Source organism: Monodelphis domestica, chromosome 1 (genome assembly GCF_027887165.1).
Source record: "Monodelphis domestica isolate mMonDom1 chromosome 1, mMonDom1.pri, whole genome shotgun sequence".
NCBI lineage: Eukaryota > Metazoa > Chordata > Mammalia > Didelphimorphia > Didelphidae > Monodelphis > Monodelphis domestica.
In genome coordinates, this window is record NC_077227.1 from 671,648,095 (window position 1) to 671,672,875 (window position 24,781).

The following is a 24,781-nucleotide window of genomic DNA, read 5'->3' on the forward strand; positions in this document are numbered from 1 at the left end:
ATCTAAACCTAATCACTCCCTTACTGTTTTCCAATTTTCCTAGCAGTTTTTGTCAAATAGTAGGTTCTTGTCCAAAAAGCTAGGGATCTTTGGGTTTGTTGAACACTTCTTGCTGAGGTCATTTACCCCAAGTCTATTCCATTGATCTTCCCTTCTATTTAAATGAATTTAAAATAAGTAAAAGAATAAATAAAATACCTTGTTGTAATACTTTGACAGTTCCTTTTTGATGTATAAGAGTTGAAGTATGCATAAAATTTTGATATATAATGAAGGTATGTTTTGTCTCTTTAATTTCTCCTTTATCAGCCTAGCTGACTATTTATAATCGTAGTATTTGTGTATATTATTTAGTCATTTAATTTCAGCTTTTCATGACTTTTCCATTCAACTCCTCTGGGAGTTCATCAAAGTACCTTCTTGTATTTTTGTCTCTCTAAAGGGCTAGCTCCCTTCTGCCCCTAATTACTCCCCTCTTAATAAAATGGTTAGGATTAGGGTCATGTTTGGTCACCCTGTTGATATATATTTTATAAGGCAATTTTTCTTCTTTTTCTGATCTATTTGGAGGAATAGACCCAGTACCAGTATTACTGGGTCAAAGGATGTCAAGTTATCAAACATGTTTCAAAATGTCTATTATATTCTATGCTGAACACAGAGGATACAAAGAAAAGACCAAAAGCAATCACTGCTCTCAAGTTGCTTATAATCTAAAGGTGGATATAATGTGCAAATAACTATACAAACAAAAAACTAAAGATAATGTCCATTGGAAATTCAACAAGCTGCAAAGGATACTAAATTTAAAAATTCTGGTCTTGATGGATTCATAAGAGAATTCTGTCAATTAAAAAAAAATTCTAATACTATTGAAGTCATTCTCAAAAACTAGAGGAAAACCACCCTACCAGATTCCTTTTAAAAGACAATAAGGTCCTAATACCTAATCCAGAAATTACATTTTTAAAGTTGTTTTATTTTTGTATTTTGTCCCTACATTCTAATTTCTTTTATTTTCCCTAAATAAGAATAAAATGCCTTTCTTCTTAGATTGAACAATTCTCATAAGTTTTAACAGACTTAGCATTACAATCTGTTTTCCCCCCTTTTCCACAAACTATGAGGTACATTTTAAGATTTGATAGATCAAAAAGGGAATTATTATTTAGATTTATAATCGGAAGTAATATTTTACAACTAGAAAAGTCTTATAATTAATTGTATGATGAAATTATTGTGTAGTAGTGACCTCTAGTGGTTCTAATTTTGCAATGCATAAAATTTGTTCAAATTAGAAAAATACTTTGGTATCTGTGGTCTTATATCATAGCTTACCTAGTAAAATAATTTAATTCTTAGACAAATAACTAGTTTCTTCAGTTTTTTAAATGGAATGTCTGTTGTAAAATAATTGCAGCATTTGATCATATTAACATTATATTCATCTTGTATCTTTATTGTATTCATATCTGAAGTTTTTCCATCTTTTTTAATGAAATGACATTGTATCTTCTGATTATGTAATTAATCAAATAAATTGTCATTTAAAATTCTCATTTCCTCTATTAGTGGTTTTTTAATGGATATGCATTCAAATCTTGTGAAAACTACATGTTAGTAGACATATAATCTCCATATATTATTAATATCTCTAACACTCATATAAATTGCTTGTGACTGATAATCTCATGTATTTTATATTTAATTCCCATTTTCCTCTTTCCAAGGATCGTGTACAAAAAAGTTTTCCTCATCCAATTGATAAGTGGGCAATAGCTGATGCTCAATCTGCTAATGAAAAGAGGAAGCGAAGAAATCCATTATCTCTCCCAGTAGAAAAAATTCACCCCTTATTAAAGGTAAAGTTGGATTCTTCTTTTATTTCTCAAGCAAAGAAAAACACCACTAATGCACTTACAGATATTTTACTGCGTGTTATAATAACTTGATGAATAAGATTCCTCCTTATAATTTCCTGGAGATTCAGAATAATGTGTTCATTGACCATTTAGCTTTTTGTTATTTTAATAGCATTAATAATGAAACAAATTGAAAATCCTGAGTATAATTGTCTACATGGACTTTCCACATCTCACTTCACCAACAATAATTGTCTTTTCAAGGGAGAAACTTCTTTCTCCTTGCATGTTAGATTGTTACCCAGATACTAAAAGTTTATCATAGATTTACTAAATTTTGGATAAAGACCAATACTATAGAATTGTTTTCAAAGTACTATAAGCTTTTTTCAGACACAAATTCCTATGGTCCTATTCCCTTCTACTTTTCCTTATGAACAGATAATAGGTCACCAGAAATATTAGGAAAAATAGCACAGCTTTTAATAAGATATTGTTAGATAACACTTGGGTTTTAATATGAGCAAATAGATATTAACAATAAATGAGTAAATCAGTGATTCCTCCAAACAAAATATATAATTAAAAAAAAATTATGTGTTACTACTTTAATAGGCCAGTCTGACTAACTGGATACTACTAAAAATCACATCTAAGGATAGTAAGGCCAGGGATTTTTAACTTAGAACTCCTGGATAGATTTAAAGGGGTCTCTGAACTTGGAGGGGGGGGGGGAAATTATGTACTTATTTTCATTAACTTCTAAGTGAAGCATAATGTTTCCATCAATTATACATTTTTAAAACATTATTCTAAGAAGGACATCAAGTTCACCAAACTGCTAGAAAGGTCCATGACACAAAAAAGGTTAAGATCTCAAATAGTATAGAAATTTCTATTTGCTCCCTTTTGAACTTCTCTGATTAACTAGGTAGAAATTATTTTAAAAATTCCTAAATTAGCAAAATGTAGAATTTTTAGGAGATTTAGACACAGGTAGTATGTGCTTTCAAATACTGCCATCTTCCCAGGCTCACAACCTAGGTATTATCCTAGATTCCTCACTATCTCTCAATCCTGTCTCCAAGCTGTTGCCACGGCCTGTTAATTTTACCCCGACATCTCTTAAATATGCTTTCTTCTCTTTTGCCATCATCCTTTATTTATTAATTTTTTTAATCACCTTATATCTGAACTATTGTAGTAGTTGGCTGGTTGGTCTGCCTGTCTCAAGGCTAAGTATTCCAAGTGATTTTCTACTTAAAATTCATGTCTGACCTCACCACTCCTATACTCAGTAAATTCCATTGACTCCCTGTCACCTCCAGGATCAAATACAAAATTTTGTTTGCTATTCTAAGCCTTTTATAACCTTGCCTCCCAATGCCTTCCAGTCTTCTTATACTTTACACTTCCACCAAATTCTTCTGTCAAGTAACTCTACTTTCCTAGCTTTTCCCTACACAAGACAGTCCATCTCTTGACTCTGGGTGTTTTCTATGGTTAACCCTCATTCCTGGAATGTTTTCCCTCCTCTATTCTTGTTTTCCTTTAACTCCTAACTAAAATTTAAACTTCTCCCGGAAGCTGTTCCTAATTCCCCTTAATTCTAGTGTCTTCCCTGTTAATTCCTATTTATCTTGTCTTTAGCGTGTATGCTTGTGTCTCCTTCATTAGATGTGAGCTCTTTGAGGATAAGAGCTGTTTGTCTGTTTTTATTTTTGTTTTTTTAATCCTTAGCACTTACCTCAGTGGCTGGCACATCATAGGCACTTAATGCTTATTGAATGATTGACTAAAATCACTATCAGTGCAAGTCAACTAAAAAAGTATAAAAAAAGTATGCACAGATTATGTAATAAATAATGGTTGAATTCCCAGTCCAAACTGCCAAAGAATATTTACCCTGTAGTGTACCTGAAATACTGTACTACATATCTATTTAGGTTACATTTAACCACCATTTATAACATTGTTTAATGGGAAAAAATGCGCTCAGACTTGGCCTTACAGGAACAACTTTCCCTGTCTTAGCAAATTGTATAGTCCAGGTATAGAGGAGAAGGTATGGTATTTAATGCGAGGCATCTATAGTTTGAAAATTCGGTGTATCAATAGTAGAAAAATCACATCTCCAGAGAACTTATTTGTTGGATGTTTTGATTTGAGGAACACAAGGAAAATTGCTCTCATGGGGACTTCCCTGCTATCATTTTACATATACAGCTTTCTCAATAAATATTTCTAAATTGGAAAACTGCTTTGACCATAATTTACTCTTATTTAAAATCTCTTTAGGTTATTAGAGATGCTCTTTGGCTATTCCAAATTTTGTATTTGGTTAAATTTTTTTTTTAATTTTGAATTCCTATAAGACAAATAGGCTTCAATTAAAGCCATGGGGCATAGAGGCTACTTCAAAGGAAGCACACCATTACTTTTCTGCATTGTGTTACTTTAACTCCCTACAAATATTTCTCTTCTTATTTCACAGGAAGTTCTAGGGTATAAAATTGACCACCAAGTTTCTGTTTACATAGTAGCAGTATTAGAATACATTTCTGCAGATATTTTAAAGCTGGTTGGAAATTACGTACGGAATATACGACATTATGAAATTACAAAACAGGACATTAAAGTAGCAATGTGTGCCGATAAGGTAGGAAACATTTGTGTTTATTTTTACTAATAATCTTTAATTCTTTAAATATTATGAAAGAATGATTCAGATGGAACTATACTATCTCTAAATTATCTAATGTGGATTAAATTTATATTTTATATTATCATTTATGAAGCTGGGTCAGTTAGGTGGCATAGTAGATAAGAGTTGCTGGACCTAGAGTCAGGAAGATTCATTTCCCTGAATTCAAATTTGCCTTCAGACACTTTCTAGCTGTGTGACTATGGAAAAATAACTTAACCTTGTTTGCTGCAGTTTCCTAATCAGTCAAGTAAGTTGGAAAGGGGGACAGCTCAGTGAATACAGTGCCAGGTCAGTAGACAGGGGGTTATGTTCATATATGGCCCCAGAAACTTCTAGCTGTGTGACTCTGGGAAAGTCTCAACCCTCATTGCCTAACCCATACCATTCTTCTGTATGGATTCTCAGACAAAAGGCAAGGGCTTTTTTTTTTTTTGCTTTTTTTTAATGAGCTAGAGTCTGGAATGGCAAACCCCTCTAGTATCTCTGCTAAGAAAACTAAATTAGTTCATAGAGAATTGGACACAACTGAAAACATCTGAACAACTTTGTGAAGGTATATTTGAGGTTATTCTCATTCAGCTCAAATTCCACCTTTTTAGGAGACTTTCCCTTGCTCCTCAGTCTCTTCTTCACTGTTAGCTCTTTGCCTCTGAGATTACCTTCAATTAAGATTGTATATATTTTGTATGTAAAATTAATTTGTGTTGTCTACCCTTTTAGAATGTGAGCGTCTTGACGACAAGGACTTTATTTTTGCCCCCTTTTTTGATATCTTCAGTAATTAATACATCTGGCACTTAGAAAGTACTTAACAAATACTTGTTGGCTGACTTGCATATCTAACAATTATGATGATAATAGAATAATTAACATTATTACTATGAGAAAGTATAGTGGGATAGAAAAATTTAGAGGCTACTTTAAAATTACATTACTTTTGACATTAATTTTAATTATAATAAAAATTTTGTTTATTGCATTTTACAAAATTCTTTCTTATAATAGTCCTTTGACAATTATTATTATCCATTTTGCCAGTGGGGAAGCTGAGTGTCATAGAGGCCAAAAAGTTTCATACTAGTTAACAAAACCTAGATTTGGCTTTCCTAACCCCAGTTTCATCTTTCCACTTTAACATGACACCTTGTCTGTATTTTTTGAACCTTTAAAATCTGGTGAGATGTATGTAATTCTTATTAATTTTAACTTCATATTTGACTCTTTAACTCCTTAATTTGCTTCCTTTTCTATATTTTTGTATATTATAGGTATTGATGGATATGTTCCATCAAGATGTAGAAGATATAAATATATTATCTTTAACTGATGAAGAACCTTCCACTTCAGGAGAACAAACATATTATGACCTGGTAAAGGCATTTATGGCTGAAGTTCGACAATATATAAGGGAACTTAATCTTATTATTAAAGTTTTTAGAGAGCCATTTGTCTCCAATTCAAAATTGTTTTCTTCCCACGTAAGTATTATTATAAATATAGCATAATACAAGCACCATAATCTGAGGTTTATATTCATATAAGTCTTTTAAATTTGAATTTAGAATATTCAGGAATAGTAATTCTTTTATTTTAGTTATGAGACCATTTACTTCAGTAAATCACACTGCCTCCTGTTTTATTGGAGATTTTGATGCGATGAATTTTCCTTTCCTTTTTATCCTCTCCTGCTTTGACTTTCATCATATGATTTTTGTCTCATTTTCTCTGTTATCTTTATATCCTTGTCTTCTTCCTACTGCTTAAGCAGTAATGATAACTAAATTCATCTTTGGCCCTTTTCTCTATTGTCTGTACTTTGACAATTTCATTCATTCCCATGCTATGAGCTCTACACTGAAGACTCTAAAATCTGGTTTCATGCTTTTTTTTCCCCCATCCCCTATTCCTTGAAATTCTCCTCTGGAAGCCTACTCTGAAATTCCAACTACTTATGTCCATAAATGAATTTATCTTCCAACTAAAACCCACCCTTTCCAGTAACTTCTCTTTCTTTTGATAGTTCTACCATTATCTTCTTCACTCAAGTTCATAGGATCAATCATATTTGTCCTTGAACTGACTCTGTGACCCTGGCTAGGTCATTTAACCTCTTAGAGGTGCCTATGAACATTGGTAGGGTATGCTTCTTCTCTAGGAGTTCCCTGTACCAGTATGAGGATAGAATTAATTCTCCCCATGTCTATTTTTAAGTTAATCAATCAAGAATTTAAAGTACCCTTACTTGACACTAAGAGTTAATCCTATCTTCACAATTCCCCCTGTGATTCTTTGGGAGACTAGTCTCCCCAATGAATCATTTAATATAACTAGCTTATACCTCTAAAAATCTTATAGCTAAAGGTACTTACAATATTACACTTTCTAAGAGGAAACCACAATAGTTGGAGATAAGAGGGAAATAGAAGAGAGAGAGCAAAACCAGTGTTTGCTAGGTGCATTGACATTTGCTAGGGGCAATCCCCTTTGGCATAAGAGTTTACATTCAGAATAAATGATATGTTCAACCCCCTTCAGTTCGATCAATTACATCCCAAAGTTCATTCTGGATCTTCTGATGCAGTGTAGGTTTCTTTATGGCACTTTATTCAAACAGTTTACTTTCTTGATTCGAGTAGTTAGCAAGCTTTTTTTCCTGAAATTTCTCTCAAAACTTTTTTTAAATCTTGGATTTTATGAAAATTATACACCAGTGATATAACAGAACCAACCAAAAGCCAAACCCCCAACTCACTTTGTGTCAAATCAGTTGTCAGATCCTTGATTGGTACTTTTGTTGTGCCTCTTACCTCTGACCTCCTTTCTAAATATACCAATATCCCTGTTTCATACCTTCATTTCTTCTTACCTAGTCAGTAAAGATATTCCTAAAATTATTTCCCTTGAGCTCAGATCTGACACATCACTTCTTTACTCAATCAACTTAGGCAGGGGTCCCCAAACTATAGCCTGCAGACCACATACGGCCCCCTGAGGCCATTTATCTGGCCCCCATGGCACTTCCGGAAGGGGCATCTCTTTCATTGGTGGTCACTGAGAGCAGCACTCTATGTAGCAGTGCCGCAAAGTGAGGCATCACTCACGTACAGCACTTCTTCTGGTGACAATCCTTTGCATGGCTCCTTGTTCTGAGAGTAACTGAACAAGAACGAGGCGCCAAGGATTATGTGACTGCACAATGGAAGACATCAGCACGGTGAGCGGCGATCTGGGGGAAGGAATTCCGCACTGTGTATACTGTTGCTCAGTATAGTGGTGGCGGTGATAGACCTGTGCAAGGTGTGACAGGCCCATCACAGCCAGCGCTTCAGACAGTGGTATACAGATCTTTCATAGTTTTTTTTTTATAGTCTTGCCCTCCAACAGTCTGAGGGACAGTGAACTGACCCCCTGTGTAAAAAGTTTGGGGACCCCTGAACTTAGTATACTATTTTGCCTCTAGGTTAGATTCTAATTCTCCCTATTAGCTTTCAAAGCCCTTCCTCACTGGAAGCCAACCTTTCTTCCCAACCTCCATTATCCAACAAATCTCCTTCCCTTCCTTGAGCTTCTCTGTTCCTCATGACTTTCATCTCCTCTCTCCATGTCTTTGCATGGACATCTCATCTTCCTCCCAGCCACCTCAGAAATGCATCTGGCCTTTTCTTTCTACCCACATAGCCTAGTTCAGACCCTTACCTCTCACATAGACCATTATGACAATATTCTGACACTAGGCTTACTACTCACCAATTTTTCCTTCATTCAGTTGCCAAGTAACATTATAAAGAAACATGTCTATGCCATTGCCCTGCTCAAAACTTTTCTGGGGACCCCTACTTACTCTCTTTAGGATAATATAAAAATTCCCTAGCCTGATTCTTGGAGTTCTTTACAATATGGCCCCAAATTGCTTTTTCATGCTGGTTTTACTTTACCACAACATCACACACTATATTTCAGTGAACCTGTACTATTCCTAACTCTGATTCCCTAAACTAGGCACTCCGCCTCCTCTAACTGTGAAATAATATATGCCCTCTACAAGGTTTGGGACTTCTAGGTCCTTCCCCACCCGGACCTCTCAGAATATTCATCTTTCTTCAAGACTTAGTCCTGGTATTACCTGTAAGAAATCTTTCTCAATCTCCTGGGTTAGGGCATTCTTCCTCAAATCTTCTTTGTAGTTGGCCATATTTATCACCTGGAATATGTGAGTTCCTTGATAGCAGGACATAAAATGTTCCTCCCTTTGTATTCCTGGTATTAAATGCTGTGTCTCGCATATAATTGGCACCCAATAAATGTTAACTGAACTGAAGAGAGGATCTTGAATGTCAAGATCACCTAGGGCAGCATTTGGCAATGTATTAGCATGCGTGCTGGAGCCAGCACAGGAGGGCTGCTCTGTTCCCCCTCTTCCCAGCGTCCGAGGACATTTTTACATGCCCTGACCCTCTGTCCAGCCCTCCAAAGAGAGAACTTCTTCCTTCTGCCCTCTGGGGTGGGGGCTCACAGGCAGTCTGAATACACGAACTTGAAAACCTTCACCAATGCTGATCTAGGGTTTATACTTTATATGATGTGCAAGAGGGCGATGAGATTTCTTAGTGAAAGAGAAGCTACATCAGAGATGAGTTAAGAAGATCATTGGAGTTGTAAGGCAGCAAAGATATGACAGGAAATAGGAAGATCAGCTAAAAGTTACCACAGTTAATCAACAAGTATTTCTTAACATTTGGGAGGTGCTAGACTCTTGAGTTTGCAGAATAATGAAGGATATATTGGGCAAAATATATAAAAGGAATAAATATAACTGAAAAGAGTAGGTAAATCTAGGGTATTTTGGGAGGAGAGGCACTAGATGGCACAATAGAATGTATGTGAAACTTGGGAGTCTGGAAGATTTGACTTCAAAACCTACCTCAGACACTTGCTGTATGACACTCAGTTATCCACTTAAGTCTCTGTCTACCTCAGTTTCCTCATCTGTAAATGATAGCACCTACCCCAGAAGGTTGTTAAGGGACTCCAACGAGTTAATATGTCAGTCACTTTGAAAACCATAAAGTGCTACATGAATGATACTAGCTGCTATTAATGTTATTACTGTTAATGAACCTATTACTGGCAGTGGAGGAAGAAAGGCTTCATGAGAATACAATGCTTGAGGTACATCTTAAGGGAAGAAGAGGATATCATGAGGTGTAAAAATTGACAAGATTTGGCAAATGACTAAGTATTGGGACAGGGGAGAAGGAAATAGAAGAATCCAAAATGACTCCATTGTTCTAAATCAGGGGGATTAAGAAAACTTGCAAGAGGGTTAGGTCTGGGTAAAAGATGATAAGTTCTCCTCCTTCCCCTTCCCCCCTCCTCCTCCTTCTCCTCCTTCTTCTTCTTCTGAATGTCTAAGTGGAAATTTCCAAAGAGCATTAACATTTTGCAACTGGAGTTCAGGAAAACGATTAGGTATAGATTTCGTATCCATTTGTACTGAGACAATAATTAAAAACTTGGGAGCACATGGTATTACCAGCATACTGTATCAGGAGAGGAGAGGATTTAGGGCTGAGCCTTCAAAGCTATACCCACACTGAGGAGAGACATTCACAAAGATCCAGGAAAGTTTATAGGAAAGGAGCAGTCAGACCTGTAGAAGGGAAAATCAAGAAGTTGAAGAGCCAAGAAAGGAAAGAGTATCAAGAAGGAAGGTTTGGATCATCCCAAGTTGTAAAGAAGTCAGCTCAGTTTAACACTGTTCAATTCCCTGCTATGAAAGGCTCTTTCCTAAGGCCCTGAGGATAGACACAGGCAGTCTTACCTGTCTTCAAGAAGCATGAGACTGAAGGTCAGAGATCATGAGGACTGAGAAAATCTTGATAGAGGTTCAGATCAGATGGTATAAATTTATAGTAGACCCAGTCAGAACTATTATGCACCTTCTCTAGACTGAAAATGATTTCTCTTTCCTCTGTATAGCAATTTTCCTTACCTCTTCTCTGCCCTTAATTTTTCCTCCTAGCTTAGTTGTGTGCATCTTTTGTTCCCTGTGAGAAAGAGGGTCTGGGTAACAGCCCCCCAACTTTCCTACCTAGCATAGAACTTTATTCATAGTAGCAGTAACAATAGTGAAAGACACAGCTTTGGTAGTAGTAGCAGTAGTAGCAGCAGCAGCAAACACTACTTGGCTTTAAGCTTTGCAGAGTGCTTCACCAGCATTGTTTCATTTTATTCTTTCAGTAACCTTGGGGAATAAGTGCTATTATTATCTCTGTTTACAGATGAGGAAACTGAAGTAGAGAGAAGTGACTTGCCCAGGGTCACCCAGATAGATAATAAGTTTCTGAGATCTTCTTTACAGCCCAGCACTCTATCCATTGTGCCACCTAGAGACCTCCCCTTCCATGCTCAATTGAATTACATGTGGGCTTTTATTACAATTTGAATTGATTCAAATTCATCATAACCATATTAATGATACCAGAATTAAAGCAGATCCAACTTTATATAAAATTATAGCCGCTGCTCAAAGTCATCTCAATTACATGTTATGTGATATGGGATTACTCTACAGTAAGCAAACCTTATGTCAAAATGGAAGGAATAGAGAACATTTCACTACACCTATTTTCTCCTGTTTGGAGAAGTGTTATTACAAACAACAATCAAACTAGGCCATTTAGGTGCTAGAAGAATGAATGAGGTAATCAGTGTGGAGGTTAGGTGATTGCCTTAAGAGGTTAGGAGATTGAATCCTGTCTTATTTCCTCTATGATCCTGATCACCTTAACTTCTTTGCATGTTTCTTCATCTGTCAAAAGGAGATAATAATACCACTTCATTCTAGTGTGAGGACCAAAATTCTTGAAAATCTTAAAGCAATATACCAATTCTCTCTATTCTCATTATTATTGTTGTTATTAAATATCCCAACTAAAATTAAATATCCTACAGAAAGCCTACTGTGATTCTAAAACATCAAGCTTTATATTAGTCAACTAGGGGGAGATATGTTTTGCAATATAAGCAAAAATTATATCTGTATGTATCCATTTTTCTTTTCATTGTTCGTCTGTTATTCCATCTTGCTTAATTTTGTGATTATTGAAGGAATTGTTTGCAATAACTTATTAGATGTGTTTAACATCTTGAGGTGATACTTTTATTATTAAAAAGGTGTTTCATCTTTACAGGATGTAGAAAATATATTTAGTCGTATAGCAGATATTCATGAACTCAGTGTTAAATTATTGGGCCACATAGAAGACACTGTAGAAATGACAGACGAAGGCAGTCCCCATCCATTAGTTGGTAGCTGCTTTGAAGACTTAGCAGAGGTAAGTGCCATGTTTATTATACAAGAGTTTATTTTTGCATAAAATCTTACATATCCATATAAACAAAAATTATGGTGGAATCCAGCTTTTGTTTGTTATTCACCTGTTCCCATAACTATTAATTAGGCAGCTATCCTCTCTTCACACACACACACTTCAGCTACTCTTTCAACCTAACCTAGCACATATTTTATGTATTTTCCATAGTTTGATATATTTTTATGTTGCCTTCATTTCCCATTTTATTTCACCACCCTCCCTAAGAAATAGTTATCTGTTTTTTTATGACAAAGATTGAAAAAGAGAAAACAAATTGATCATATTTCAGCAAAAATAACTAATAGTCAAGTCTAAGAGTTTATGTAATACTTTGCATCCATACTGCACTACATCTGCAAAGAAAGGAAGTATATTGTTACATTTCTTCTTTAGGGCCAAGATTGATCATATTAAGTTTTGATTGGGGGACTATAGTCATTGTTAATGTTGTTTTCCACTTACTCCTCTATGTTAGTTCACTCCTAGTCTTTCCATACATTCCTATAATCTTTATATTCATTGTTTCTCAATATGTCATTACATAATGTAACATTACATTATATTTATGTACTATAATTTGTTTAGCCACTTTGCTCAAAGGACATCTACTTGGTTTTGTGTTCTTTGCTACTACAAATCCTGTTACACAGCTAAGCCTTAGAAAAGCTATCTCTTGCAACCATAAAAGGACTAAAAGAACATTGGGCAGCTGATCTACTCTAAAACTGCTCCCCTACAATATAATCAAGGGAAGCTGAGCTGCGGTACATTTACTGTGTAAGGAATCCATCAGCAAGCATTTATTAAACATTGCTTTTGTGTTGGCTATTGTGAAAGGCCACTGAAATGAAATAACTCTCTTTAACAGATGGAAGGAAAGTAAATACCAGGCCTGCATGACTAAGGGCACCTAGGGGGAAAAGACTGGTGGCCCTGTCATTTTTGAAAGATCCAGAAAAAGTGTCAGGCACTAAGAATAATGGGCTATTTCTTTATTTGCCTCTGTTTTTCTTCTCTTGATCCAAAACTTTTATTTCTAAAACTTATATATTTCACTCTAATGCTGAGTTCAGTTTAAAATTTTTTTAAATCCTCTAGTTAAAACATGACTTAGCACTTGATTATGCAGACTTCAAATTCATTCTTTAGTATAACATTTTAAACCATTATTTAATATTAATTTAATAATCAGTGATGAATAAAAATTTGCAGGTATATCCCTGTCCTAAAACAAAGGACTCTATTATAACTCAGTTTTAAAAATTGTCATTATGTGAATATCCCCTTCAAATGTTAAAAAAGTATAATTTGATAATGAGTAACATTGCTCTTTATATTAATTTTATTTCTGCTTAAGGACTACAAAGAAATCATTTAGGTTTAAACATTATAGTAAGATTAAGCAGACATAATTATCATCTCAGTCGCATATTAATGCCTAAAACTTATACTTCATTTTGAACACATTTTTAAATGAAATGTCCTTTCCACCAACATTTATACCTCAATACTTTCTAGCCTTGTTAAAACCACAGAAACAATTGCTGTTAAGGTAATAACAAGCTTTAGGTTTCTGAGTTCGGGACAGACAAAGTTAGAATGTGACTAAGGTAGGCAGGCTAAAAGATTACACAGATCAACTAGGAGGTGGGATTTACCAGCTTTTTTAGCTCTTATAATTTTGACCAGTCAAGTACAAGGCCTTTTTTCCTAGCTTCCTGGCTTCTAATTCCATGGAGTCCCTATTCCTTTACATAGTCAGTCAACAAAGATAGGAATGAGTACTTTCTATGCCTTTTTTAAATTATGATTTTACTCCCTTTCTCTCTGTTTTAGTAACAATTTCAAGACAGAAAGGCAAATGGGGCTAAGTTACTTGTCCAGGTCACATAGCTAGGAAATGTCTAAGGTCAGATTTAAACCCAGGACCTCCTGACACCAGACTGTCCACTGTGCTCCCTAACTTCCTTTTTCTGTGTTTTTTTTTCTTTGCCTTTGGACAAAATTAAACTGAGAATAGTTTGTAAGTTTTACCTCATTACTTTATATTTAGAATTTAGAATTTAATCTACTTCTTCACCCAGTCTTCCTTTCCTACTTCTTCACTAACTATCCTTTCTGCTTCCCAGAACTGACCTTTCTAGAACTACATGTGTTGTTCATGCTTCAGGATCCAGTACAACTTTTGTTGAACAATTTTCTCACTTTTCATAAAGCTCCTTAGAGTGTGGTACAGCACACAGCTCAGAAGTCCTAATCTTTCTGTTTAAGACATTCTGAAATCTAACAATTTCCTTTGGTTGCCTTTGTTTTTCCTAAGTATTCCTAAAATCAGAAGTGAGTTTTACTCCTCTAGCCTGAGCTAAAACATGGTTCTCCTTGTCTGGAGAAAAGTCTTGTGTGGGAAAATATCTCTAAGACAAGCTATTTTTGTTTGGACTTGTCTGTAGGGTAATGAGATGAGAATAATTAAAACAAAAATTTTACTGAGCTTTCTCAAATTACTATTTGCAAATGTAGCTTGAAAAATCATTTTTATATATCAACTCTTTATGCAACATCTTATTTCATTATGAAAATTAGCATAATTTGGTTTTTTAAATGCTTTTTGCCCTTGAATTACTTTTGATTAAAATATTACATAGTTTAAACTTGATATTCAAAAAATGCTACACATGAGTAGATTCTTTTGCCTTATAGCATAAAAAGATCTTGAAAAGTATGAAATTCTAGAAATGTTTGGGCATCTTTATCCAAGACTGTGACAGTTTTGGGGTAGTGAGTGTAATGCTACTCTTGCAATCAGTAGGGTCTGCATTCAAATTCCACCTTTGCCACCCACTAGCTATATCTTCATTGTCACCTCACTTTTCCTCTTAGAGCCTTTTTCTTCATCTACAAAATGGGAATGATAATTCTCATAATTGCTGTTTCAAAAGGTGTGATAATCAAATAAGATATTTTAAAGAGTTTTATAATACTTAAAACTATATAAATAAAAGTACATTCTTTTTATTACTGTTGTTTAATTTCTTTTGGGTCCTATACATATCAGCCTCATTACTGACCAACCATAATCAAATCATCTAAGCCCACTTCAGAGGTGATTTCTCTTAAAATCTACAACATGTATTCATGCACAGCCGGGCAGGCTCTCAAGTGAAGGGAATTTGGATAAATTATCTCTAATGTCCTTCCAAATTTAAATCCTATTGCCTTGTAGGCAGAGGAAAGAAACTTTTGCATGTCAGTTACCAAGTGGCAAAGTCCAGATGGGAACCTTCAAGACTCTGAACTCCTCAGGCAACCCACTCAGTCCACATCAGGGTTTGATTTTATTCTTCCTTCTCATAGGCACCATTATTGTCTCTAGCAGAGGGAGGGCCTTGTCCTAGTAGCTTTTAAAGGCCAAAATTTTCTTCATTGGTTGTCTATAGTCTTAGGATTCCAAGTAAAATATTCTGTCAATTAAGCCAGATCTGGCCATTCACTTATGCCTAGTTCTACCTTCAGGCCACTAGGTGGTAGAGTTGATAGAGTGCTGGGCCTAGGAAAACCTGCGTTCAGATCCAGTCCACCATTTACTAGCAATGTAACCCTGGGCAAGTCATGTAACCTGTGTGCCTCAGTTTCCCTCATCTGTAAAATGAAAGGGAAATGGCAAATCACTCCAGTATCTTTGCCAAGAAAACTCCCCAATGAGAAAAAATTGGACAGGATTGAAATGACTGAACAGCAGCTACTTTCTTAAGACAAAGGAGAGGAAATGGGAAGATAAAAGTGGGCTTCATAAAACCTCCTTGAGTGAAATTTAGATAGTTGATAGCATGTTTATTACATTGTTTAATCTATTGACTCCTACTCTCAGCTGGGTAGGTATATATTGAATTGAGAATATTTTATGGTTAGAAAAACTGCCATTGTCTTTAATTTATGTGAATATTTTTGAATATTTTTCTCAAAGTAAAGTCATAGGATTATAGGTATAGAACTAGAAGGGAACCTAGAGACCATCTGCTCTAATACACTTCTTTTACTCATGAGGGAACAGAGGTCCAGAACAGAAAAAATATGAGTCTTATTCAAGGCCACACAGTATTAAATGATGGGAGCAAGATTTGAAGTCAAGTTTTCTGACATCAGTCATTGCTTTTTCCATTGTACTACACTAATCCTTAAGTGTTTTTTGTGAACACAAGAGTATTTGATCTTTGATATTATAAATTTTCCTTCCATTTACAGGATGGAAAAGTATGATCTTTATACCAAAGAGTATGAGAAGATAATTTGCTTTATACCAATCTTTTGCATATAAAAAGAAACTCTTTTGATCTGGATAGTGAGTTTTATAAGATTTAGACCCTCTAGAGTTAAATCAAGAAACATTTTAATCTGTAACTGTCAGTTTTATAACCTATGGGTTTACATAACAAGAAAGTTATTTTCTTATACAACTATTTAAAGATTTGGCTTATTGTTAGTTGAGCTATTTATTTAACTACAGTTATGTTTAGATCCTATAGTAGCAGGTGATGTCATACATAAATAAATCTTTTATAATATAATATTTTTAAGAAACTATACATACATTCATTCCATTTTGTGTGGAATATAAGACACACAATGTGACAATTTACTAAGATCCATCTAATAATTTTGTTTACAAAAATACCATAAAAGAGTAGTATCTAGATTGGATTTTATTTTTAAAGAGAATGTGATAATACTGTCATATTTGTCTCCAATAAGAAATTTCAGTTGTATTTTTTTTTGTTATAAAGTATTTGTTTTCTGTGCTTTTTGTTTTTAAAGGAATTGGCATTTGATCCATATGAATCGTATGCTCAAGATATTTTACGACCTGGTTTTCATGACCACTTTCTTAGTCAATTATCCAAGCCGGGGGCAGCCCTCTATTTGCAGGTATAATGATTTCTTTTACATAAAATTGCCCATTGTTATATCAGCAAACAAAGAATTATAACTATATGAATTACTTTCTTTTCTAGTCAATAGGTGAAGGTTTCAAAGAAGCTGTTCAGTATGTTTTACCCAGGTTACTTCTAGCACCTGTGTACCATTGTCTACATTACTTTGAACTTTTAAAGGTAAGAAACCAGTACTCTTCAAAGAAAAAAATTCAGCTAATTTTCTTGTTTCAAGATAAATCATTTCAGCATATGCACTATAGTGTTCATACTCTCATGGTAAATATAAACTAAATGTGAAGGCTTAAAATAGGGGAACATTTTTAGTGCATTTTGAAAAGTAGGTTGCAAAGTATTTCTTATACTTTTTTGTCTTTTATCTACTTTCCTGAGATATCATATATTTTGTTCTCTATCATACTTTTAGCTGAAAATAACCTTTCCATCTTTTGGATTTCTGTATCTCCATTTTCTTCTTTAGCTTTATAACAGTAAATTGAAGATTGAGAAAGAATAAGAGCAAGGAAAAGCCCTAGTTTGTCTCATCTATACAAGCCAGTTTTGCCATTTCCCCAATTTGAGAGCTATTTGTTTTTCCAATCATATGCTATAATTCTGCTTCATAAATTGGGCAGCATCTTAAAAATTATTAAAATAAACAGTATCTCTACCAATAGTAAAGAAAATGTATTCAACAACTATATTAAAAGTGCTTCCTGAAGTCAGGGCATTGTACTAGCCACTAGGGATAGAGACACAAAACTAGTTTTTACCCCCGAGGAGCAAGGAATAGGAAAGTTTCAGTCCATATAAATTGAAGTATAGTAGTACAGTAAAAGTATTGGGCTTTTAAAAATATAATATTCTTCATTTAGTAATTTGGACTAGTTTCACAGGTAAATTTCTTCACAATTTTTTAAAGTTATAGCTAAGTTATTAAAGAGATTTTTGCATTATTTATACATTTTTTAGTCCAAATATGTGAATTCATAAGTATAAAGATTTCCCTAGAGACCAGCCTCCCTCTACCAATGAAGATCAGCAGTTATCCCGACTTGTGGAAAGTCAAGTGGCTTGGATATGTAAGGGAGGCAAGACCTGCATTCAGATTATTTTCTGTTAGGCCGGATTTTTACCTATTCTGCCATGCTGCTGCTTTTCTCAAAACAGTAATAATTCAGAACTAGCAAAACATGAGGAGAGGGTTTAATATTAGCTTAATTTGGTTCTTCATTTGTGAAAATACCTCCAATGATCAATTTGTCTTTTAAAAAAATACAAGAAATGTAACATCATTTTAATTTTTTAGAAACTTCTAAAGCTTCATCATATTGATATAATGAATTATAGTTTTGTTTATTGTTGTTAATGTTAGCTTATCTCATAGCAGTTGGTGAGATCTTTTTTAATAGTAAATAAACAAGCGTTACCCTGTTAAGGTAAAGTGACGTCATACAAGTTCATCCCATTTTCATTTTTCTTTTCTTAGTTAACTTTGCGTTATTATGGTGGGTGGTTTGTTGTTTAGGGTGCCTTTTTCATTAAACTGGTGTTTAGGATATTTGAGCTGGGAGACATATTAAAAGTTAAAAGACAATTAAGGGGACAGATGATAGGTTACTTTTTAAAGTTATACTGCTTTTTGTTTTCATATATCTATTTCCAAATATTCCACTCATCTCTCCCTAGAGATCTTCCCTTGTGAAGATTTTTTAAAAATAATTCTCAGCAAAACCAACCAAAACATTGAACTGAATCTACTAAAATATGCAGCATTCCATACTCTTTCATATTCATCCCTTTTCAGGACCAGCATTGGTCCTACTTTCTTCAGTTTTATCCTTCTTGTTTTTTTTCCATTACTTGAAGTCTTTATGTTTTCCATGTCATATTTAGCTCCTCTCTTCTATATTTACAGGGCTCTACCAACAGAGGAATCCCTCCTTTGTCCCCATATTACCACTCCCTCTTCTGTTACCCTGACTCAGCTCTGTTTATCTCTCACTTGGACATCGGCAGTGGCACAGATTTTCCAAATCTTCATTTTCTCCATCTATTCTGTCCAACACTTTGCTTCTAGAGTAGTCTTTCCAGTTAATAGATTTGATCACATTACTCCTTTGTTCAGAAATTTTCAACAGCTTCTTTCTGAGCATTGATTAACTTCCAGATTCCATAATTTCATATTCAAGATTTTGTACAATTTGCCTTTAGCCTATTTCACTTGTCTTATCTCACACTATATATATTGCATTTCATATAATCTGGCCAATTGAACCACTTGCCTTCTCTTTTTAAATGACAGTCACTTTTCTGCCTCCTTTGCTCATGTTTACATAGCTTGAATATTTTACCCTTATTTCTTCAAATTGATATCCCACCTTAAGTACCTTGATCAGATGTTTTCACTTCAATGAAGTCTTCTTAGAAATCAGTACCTGGAAATTTTCTCTCTCTTTTATCTGATTACCTCTGTATTAAATTTATCACTAGTTATATTACATTAAAGTTCCAATTTACCTCTGTATTAAATTTATCACTAGTTATATTACATTAAAGTTACAAAGTGCTTACATGTTACTTCCCCAAATATACTTAAATCTTCTTAAGGACTAAGATTGTATCTCCATTTCAATAAGCTTTCTTTTTTTTCAACCCTCACTTTCTGTCTCAGGATAAGTTCTAAGACAGAAAAGCAGCAAGGGCTAGGTAATTGAAGTTAAGTGACTCGCCCAGGGTCACACAGCTAAGAGGTGTCTGAGATGGGATTTGAACCCAGATCCTCCCAACTCCAGGATGGATGCTATCTATTGTGCTATCCAGCTGTCCTTTAGCAAGCACTTAATATTCACATTCTATATGACAGACAATATGGAGATACAGAGATAAAAATTAAAAAACAGGACTTTCCTTCAAAGTTACATCTTTGGGGGAGATATAAAAGATGAACTGGAAAGTAAGTACAAGATAATTTGAAGAGGTAAGGAGTAATAATAACTATTAATATTAATTTAAATATTAAATGTAATGAATATTATGATTACTATAGGGGAACCAGGAAATATTTCAAATAGGAAACAAATGTGTTTTTTGTTTTTAATTCTCCCCCACAGCCTCAGTACAGTATATTGAAAATAGAAAGAAAGTGAAGAAAAGGAAGAAATGCCAAGTTTTGAGTTAAAGAAAATACCAAGTTTGAATTGATTCTGGTACAGTGGCAAACGTGCCAAATTTGGCATTAGAGAACCTATCTATTTCCTCATATGTAAAGTGAAAGGGTCAAAACGAGCTAACCTCTATCTTTGCTTCTAATTTTAGATTTGTGATTTAGAGACCTCATTTTCAGTATTTCCCTTCTAGCCCCTATTTCATCTAATTTGTAGTTATATCTTAACCAAAATATATTTTCTTTATCACAAACTAAAATGAGCAAGTTCAACTTACACATAATTACTATAGTTTTCAGTCCTCACCTAAATCCCTAAATTCATAAATCAAATCAGGTTTTTCCATAAGACTTTCATTACACAGTACTTACTTCCCAGTTCATCAAAAATTTGTCCCACAGGCATATAAAACCATGAGTAGAATTGAAGATTCAAGGCTGCTTCTGCAGCTGACATTTCTATTAGCTACATAATTACTTGCAAACTGAAAGTGTAAGCTTTTCATCCACATTTGAACCTTTGGTTCAGGGTGTTGACATTGAGAAACACAAAGTATCCTTTCCATGCCCACTGGCTCTGGACTCAGAGGCTTTTCAAATCTGCAGCTGATGCCTGTTCACAATGCCATCCATTGTGAACAAGCTGGTTCATCTCCTAGGGCCTCAGTGTCTTCATCTATAAAGTGAGAATGTCGGACTAGATATCTCCAAATTCCATTCCTGCTCCTGATCTGTAATACCCTAGTTGTCTGACCATTATTGTTTACAGACAATAATATACATTGCTTAGGTATATTGCTTAAGCAGTTGCTTAAAATTATACTTCTTGTACACTTACATTTTTCATATTTGGGAGAGTGCCTTCTAATAGAGACAAGGCGAGGCATCCCTAGTCCCTTGATCATGAAGCTAGACCTAGCTGTGTCTGGAAGACATCCTTAGAACTCCTTTTCTTCTTAGAATACTAAGGCACTAAAGGAAGAAAGAAAGTCATATTTGGCAGCTTTCAGCTACAACCAGCAATCACAACTTAACTATTGTTTTCCAAAGCTTGTAGTTCAAATAGAAAATAGTCACTTCCCACAAAAAGAAAAAAGTTCGGACCCACAGCCTAGATCTTAAATAGTAGTTTCCTTTCTGTCTTGTATGTATAAATGTTCAGATGTATGTTAATTATTATACTTTGCTTTCTTGGCTTCACCATTCCTCATGTCTGTCATACTGAGATTTGAGGAAAAATTATTTAAATCAGCTTCTGATTCCATGAAGAGTTTGAAGGGAAAATTTAGGAAATCTGGACTCTAGGTATAGCAGCTCTTTAAAATCGTTGCCAGTTGCGGCAATGGGCAGGAGGTTGAGAATAGTCATACCCCTTTTCATACAGGTAGTACCTGGAAACTCATTTCTTAGCAAATCCACATTTAATCAGTCAGTTTTCTTTGGCTAGAACACTGGCTTTGAAACATCATTTCTCTTGGGGGGTTGTTCCTTAACACAAGGATATTTTTTATAAAAAGTTTTTTTCCTTTTAAAACATTTTATTGTAGTTTGTTATTTATAATCATATTTGTATAAGCAAAATTTCATGACTTTAAAGTTTGTTATTATGTAGTTAGGAATACCTTATGGGTTAAAAAAAGTTTTTAAGTGTATGATAGCTTTATTTTAAAATGTTTTTCATATAAAGTTTGATTTGTTTTATTTCTCAAATTTGGGGTACTTCTTAAGAAAGTACAACAATCCTAGTTAATGGACTTTTAAATTATTTAAAATAAGCAATACTTTTTGTTCTGTAGCTATTTCATTGTGTTTGTCCAGACAGATCAGAAAATCATTCAGGATTATCTTCAACTACTTGAATCTGTCTAAGCAGATTATACTTACTTTTTGAATGCCATCGATATTATCCCATGTAATATAGAAAGAAGTATTTTTTTTCCTCACTTCTGAGATATTTCTAAGGTATCTATCCAACCCACAAGTAGGTTTTATTGGTAATTTAGTAGTTATGCTTGAAAAAACTATTTTTGTCTTAATGTTTATCATGCGTCCTCATTTTGAGTTGTCAGATTTTAAAGTATGTATTTTGTTATTTCATTTTATTTAATTTTATGTGTAAGATTGATATCTGTTTTAAAATTTGAAAATAATTTTTTGATCAACCTTGGGCAAGTCACTTAAATTCTCAGCCTCAGTTTCCTCATCTGTATAATGAAGGGGTTGGACTAAATGGCTCTCTAATTCTATCACCCATAAGCACAAGTCTCTCTGGAAAGTTCAAAGTTATAGTTTAAAAAAAAAAAACACTTAAAAATGGCAGACAAAATTTAACAGGAATTCCTAGATTAAGTACCCAAAATAGATACATTGGGATTATTGGCAGTTTCTCACTAATGGAAAAAAAAAGAGAAATGGTAAGAATCTTGATCAGAATCTCTACTTCAGTATTCTCTTTGGCATTTTCTTAAAAAGGTAACATTGTATGGAAGAATTGTTTAAGTAGAAAAGGAAAGAATATGTAGGTATCACTGCAAAGTCAATGCATCTAAAATATAAGTTGGCATGAAATTAAATAAGGAACCAATACAAACAAGTATTATAGTTGTCAAAATACTGTTTTAATGTTTTAATTATTTATCATAGCAATTATGCCAATTAAAATACTCATCAGAATACTGAATTTTTCATATATTTTAATGACAAGTTACTTGAAGTATAGATCTAAATCCTACCCTGCCTTTTTTGGTGGTTGTTTTTGTTTGTTTGTTTGTTTTTGTTTTGTGAACATCACAGCTACATATTTCAGGTGAGAATATAAAGCATAGGAATTTTAATGGAAAAAGTTTAAAACACAGAAGTTCATAACTGCAAGAGATCCCCCAAAATGCAAAACTGCATTCAGACTTTTAAAAATGTAAAGGAAGATCTGTTTTCCCTCAAACTAGGTTTTGTTTTGTGCTTTTGTGTTTTGTTATTCTAGGGAAGTTTTAAGGAGGATTCCCTTCTACTAATGCAGTTTAGCTCCTGATTGTCAACTTAAAATCTTAGAAAGTAGAATCAGTTACAGAAACCCAGACTTTTCCATCCCATCCATAGATTATTTTTAGTGCAAAAGAAAAGGATTGCTTGTACCCATCATATATATTTATAAATATTTTTATCAGTGAATGGTATCCTCAGTGTGTGGAAGTTGCTGTTCGGGCCTTTGACTGCTGAAACACAGGTTTTTAAACAATTTGGTGTGCTGTTTTTGTCCTTTAGTAAGTGAACTATAGTAAGTACATTGCTTGATTTGAATACATTTTTTTAAACCACTGCATATACCTCTTTAAAATTTTAAATTTTAAAAGAGGTTTGTATGAGTAAATTTTACACATAGCTTGAAAAGAACTGGAGAGTTATAGGAACTGATGTCTTATTAACAGAAGTTAAAGATTTAGGGAAGGATTATAAAATATGGCTTCTCTCTGTGGAGCACAACAGAAGTTCTATCTGCTGTCTATACTCTTTCCCACAACTTTCCAAGGGGGAAAAAATTCAAAGTATTGAATAAAAATGGCCTCTGTCTTAGACGTTGGCCATAAATATGAATGTCTACGTATTGTAAGGGCCACTAAAAGAAATGAATAGTCTTTCATTCTAGATTTTCGGTATAGCATCCTAAATCAACTAAACTGCTCTATAATGCAGTTGTAGTTGATTGTTTTTATCTTTTTTTTTTTGTATTTTCAATTTCCTCCTCCTAGCCTTTTTTTTATTGGTGGGTTCCTGTTCAGATTACCAGGATCCTTTCCACCCTTCAGTTTTTTAACTTGTTTTTCCATTATTCTTGCATTTTGTAGCTCTTCTTCAGTGTTTGTTATGGCTGTGATGTCTACAACAATAGGAGGGGAAACAGTGAAGGGCTGCAACTCAGACTCGTCAGGTAGGCGAGAGAGCTGCTAATATTCAGAAAATGTTTCAATAACTAAAAAGCTAGGAATAGTTGGATCCCTATGAGGAGTCCAAATCTGGGAAATTTGGGTTTGTTTTTGTGCTATTTTATTTTTGGATTCTTTGCATTTTACTTTTTAAAGTTTTTTAATTTGTAGACTTTTTGCTTTTGGTCTATTCCCATTAATGCAACTGACTTTTAAAATATTTCCAAATAGACAAAAAAGCAACCCATATAATCCACTACTCAAAAAAAAAAAAGAATCAAGTAATACTTATGCTTATTTTCATTGTTGAAAATGAGTCTGAGGTTTAGAAAGTTTATTTTTTTAACATGTTCTGCTTGTCATATGATGCTCTCTTTAATAAAATGTGTAAATTCTGCTAATTTCTTCTTTAAAAGAATGAAATACACTTTATCATCTTATATAGCTAAAAATAATACTAAGTCTTGGTATTCAGGTCTAGATAATTATTTCAAGTCCAGGATAAAGCAATATATATGTGCCTAAAAACTTAATTAGCATCATCAGCATTTTGCTGTTGCCCATATTTGGTAGTCCTTTGTTTAATTCAGAGTCTTTAGTGACATTGAAAAGGATTTAAGAATTTTAAATGTGTCTGTTTTGTAGAATTACTTTCAAAAAAGACTGTAGAAGGCAACTAAGTGGTTCAGTATATAGAGTAAGATCTGGAAATGGGAGGTTCTGGTTTCAAATATATCCTCAAACACTTCCTATGTGACCCTGGGCAAGTCACTTTATCCCAATTGCCTAGTCTTTACTGCTCTTGTACTTTGGAACTGGCAC

The 24,781-nt window shown here is 34.0% G+C and overlaps 1 protein-coding gene across 2 annotated transcripts in view; it reads left to right on the plus strand.

The window, feature by feature from the left end:
* The window catches only part of SOS1 (SOS Ras/Rac guanine nucleotide exchange factor 1), a 162,486-nt gene that overhangs the window by 83,327 nt on the left and 54,378 nt on the right, over nt 1-24,781 (plus strand). For both annotated transcript variants that reach the window (XM_003339775.4, XM_056793255.1), the window contains exons 3-8: nt 1,731-1,862; nt 4,357-4,521; nt 5,838-6,047; nt 11,763-11,906; nt 16,758-16,868; nt 16,955-17,053. In XM_003339775.4, the coding sequence (XP_003339823.2) occupies nt 1,731-1,862; nt 4,357-4,521; nt 5,838-6,047; nt 11,763-11,906; nt 16,758-16,868; nt 16,955-17,053 (861 nt within the window). The remainder of the gene's footprint in view (nt 1-1,730; nt 1,863-4,356; nt 4,522-5,837; nt 6,048-11,762; nt 11,907-16,757; nt 16,869-16,954; nt 17,054-24,781) is intronic.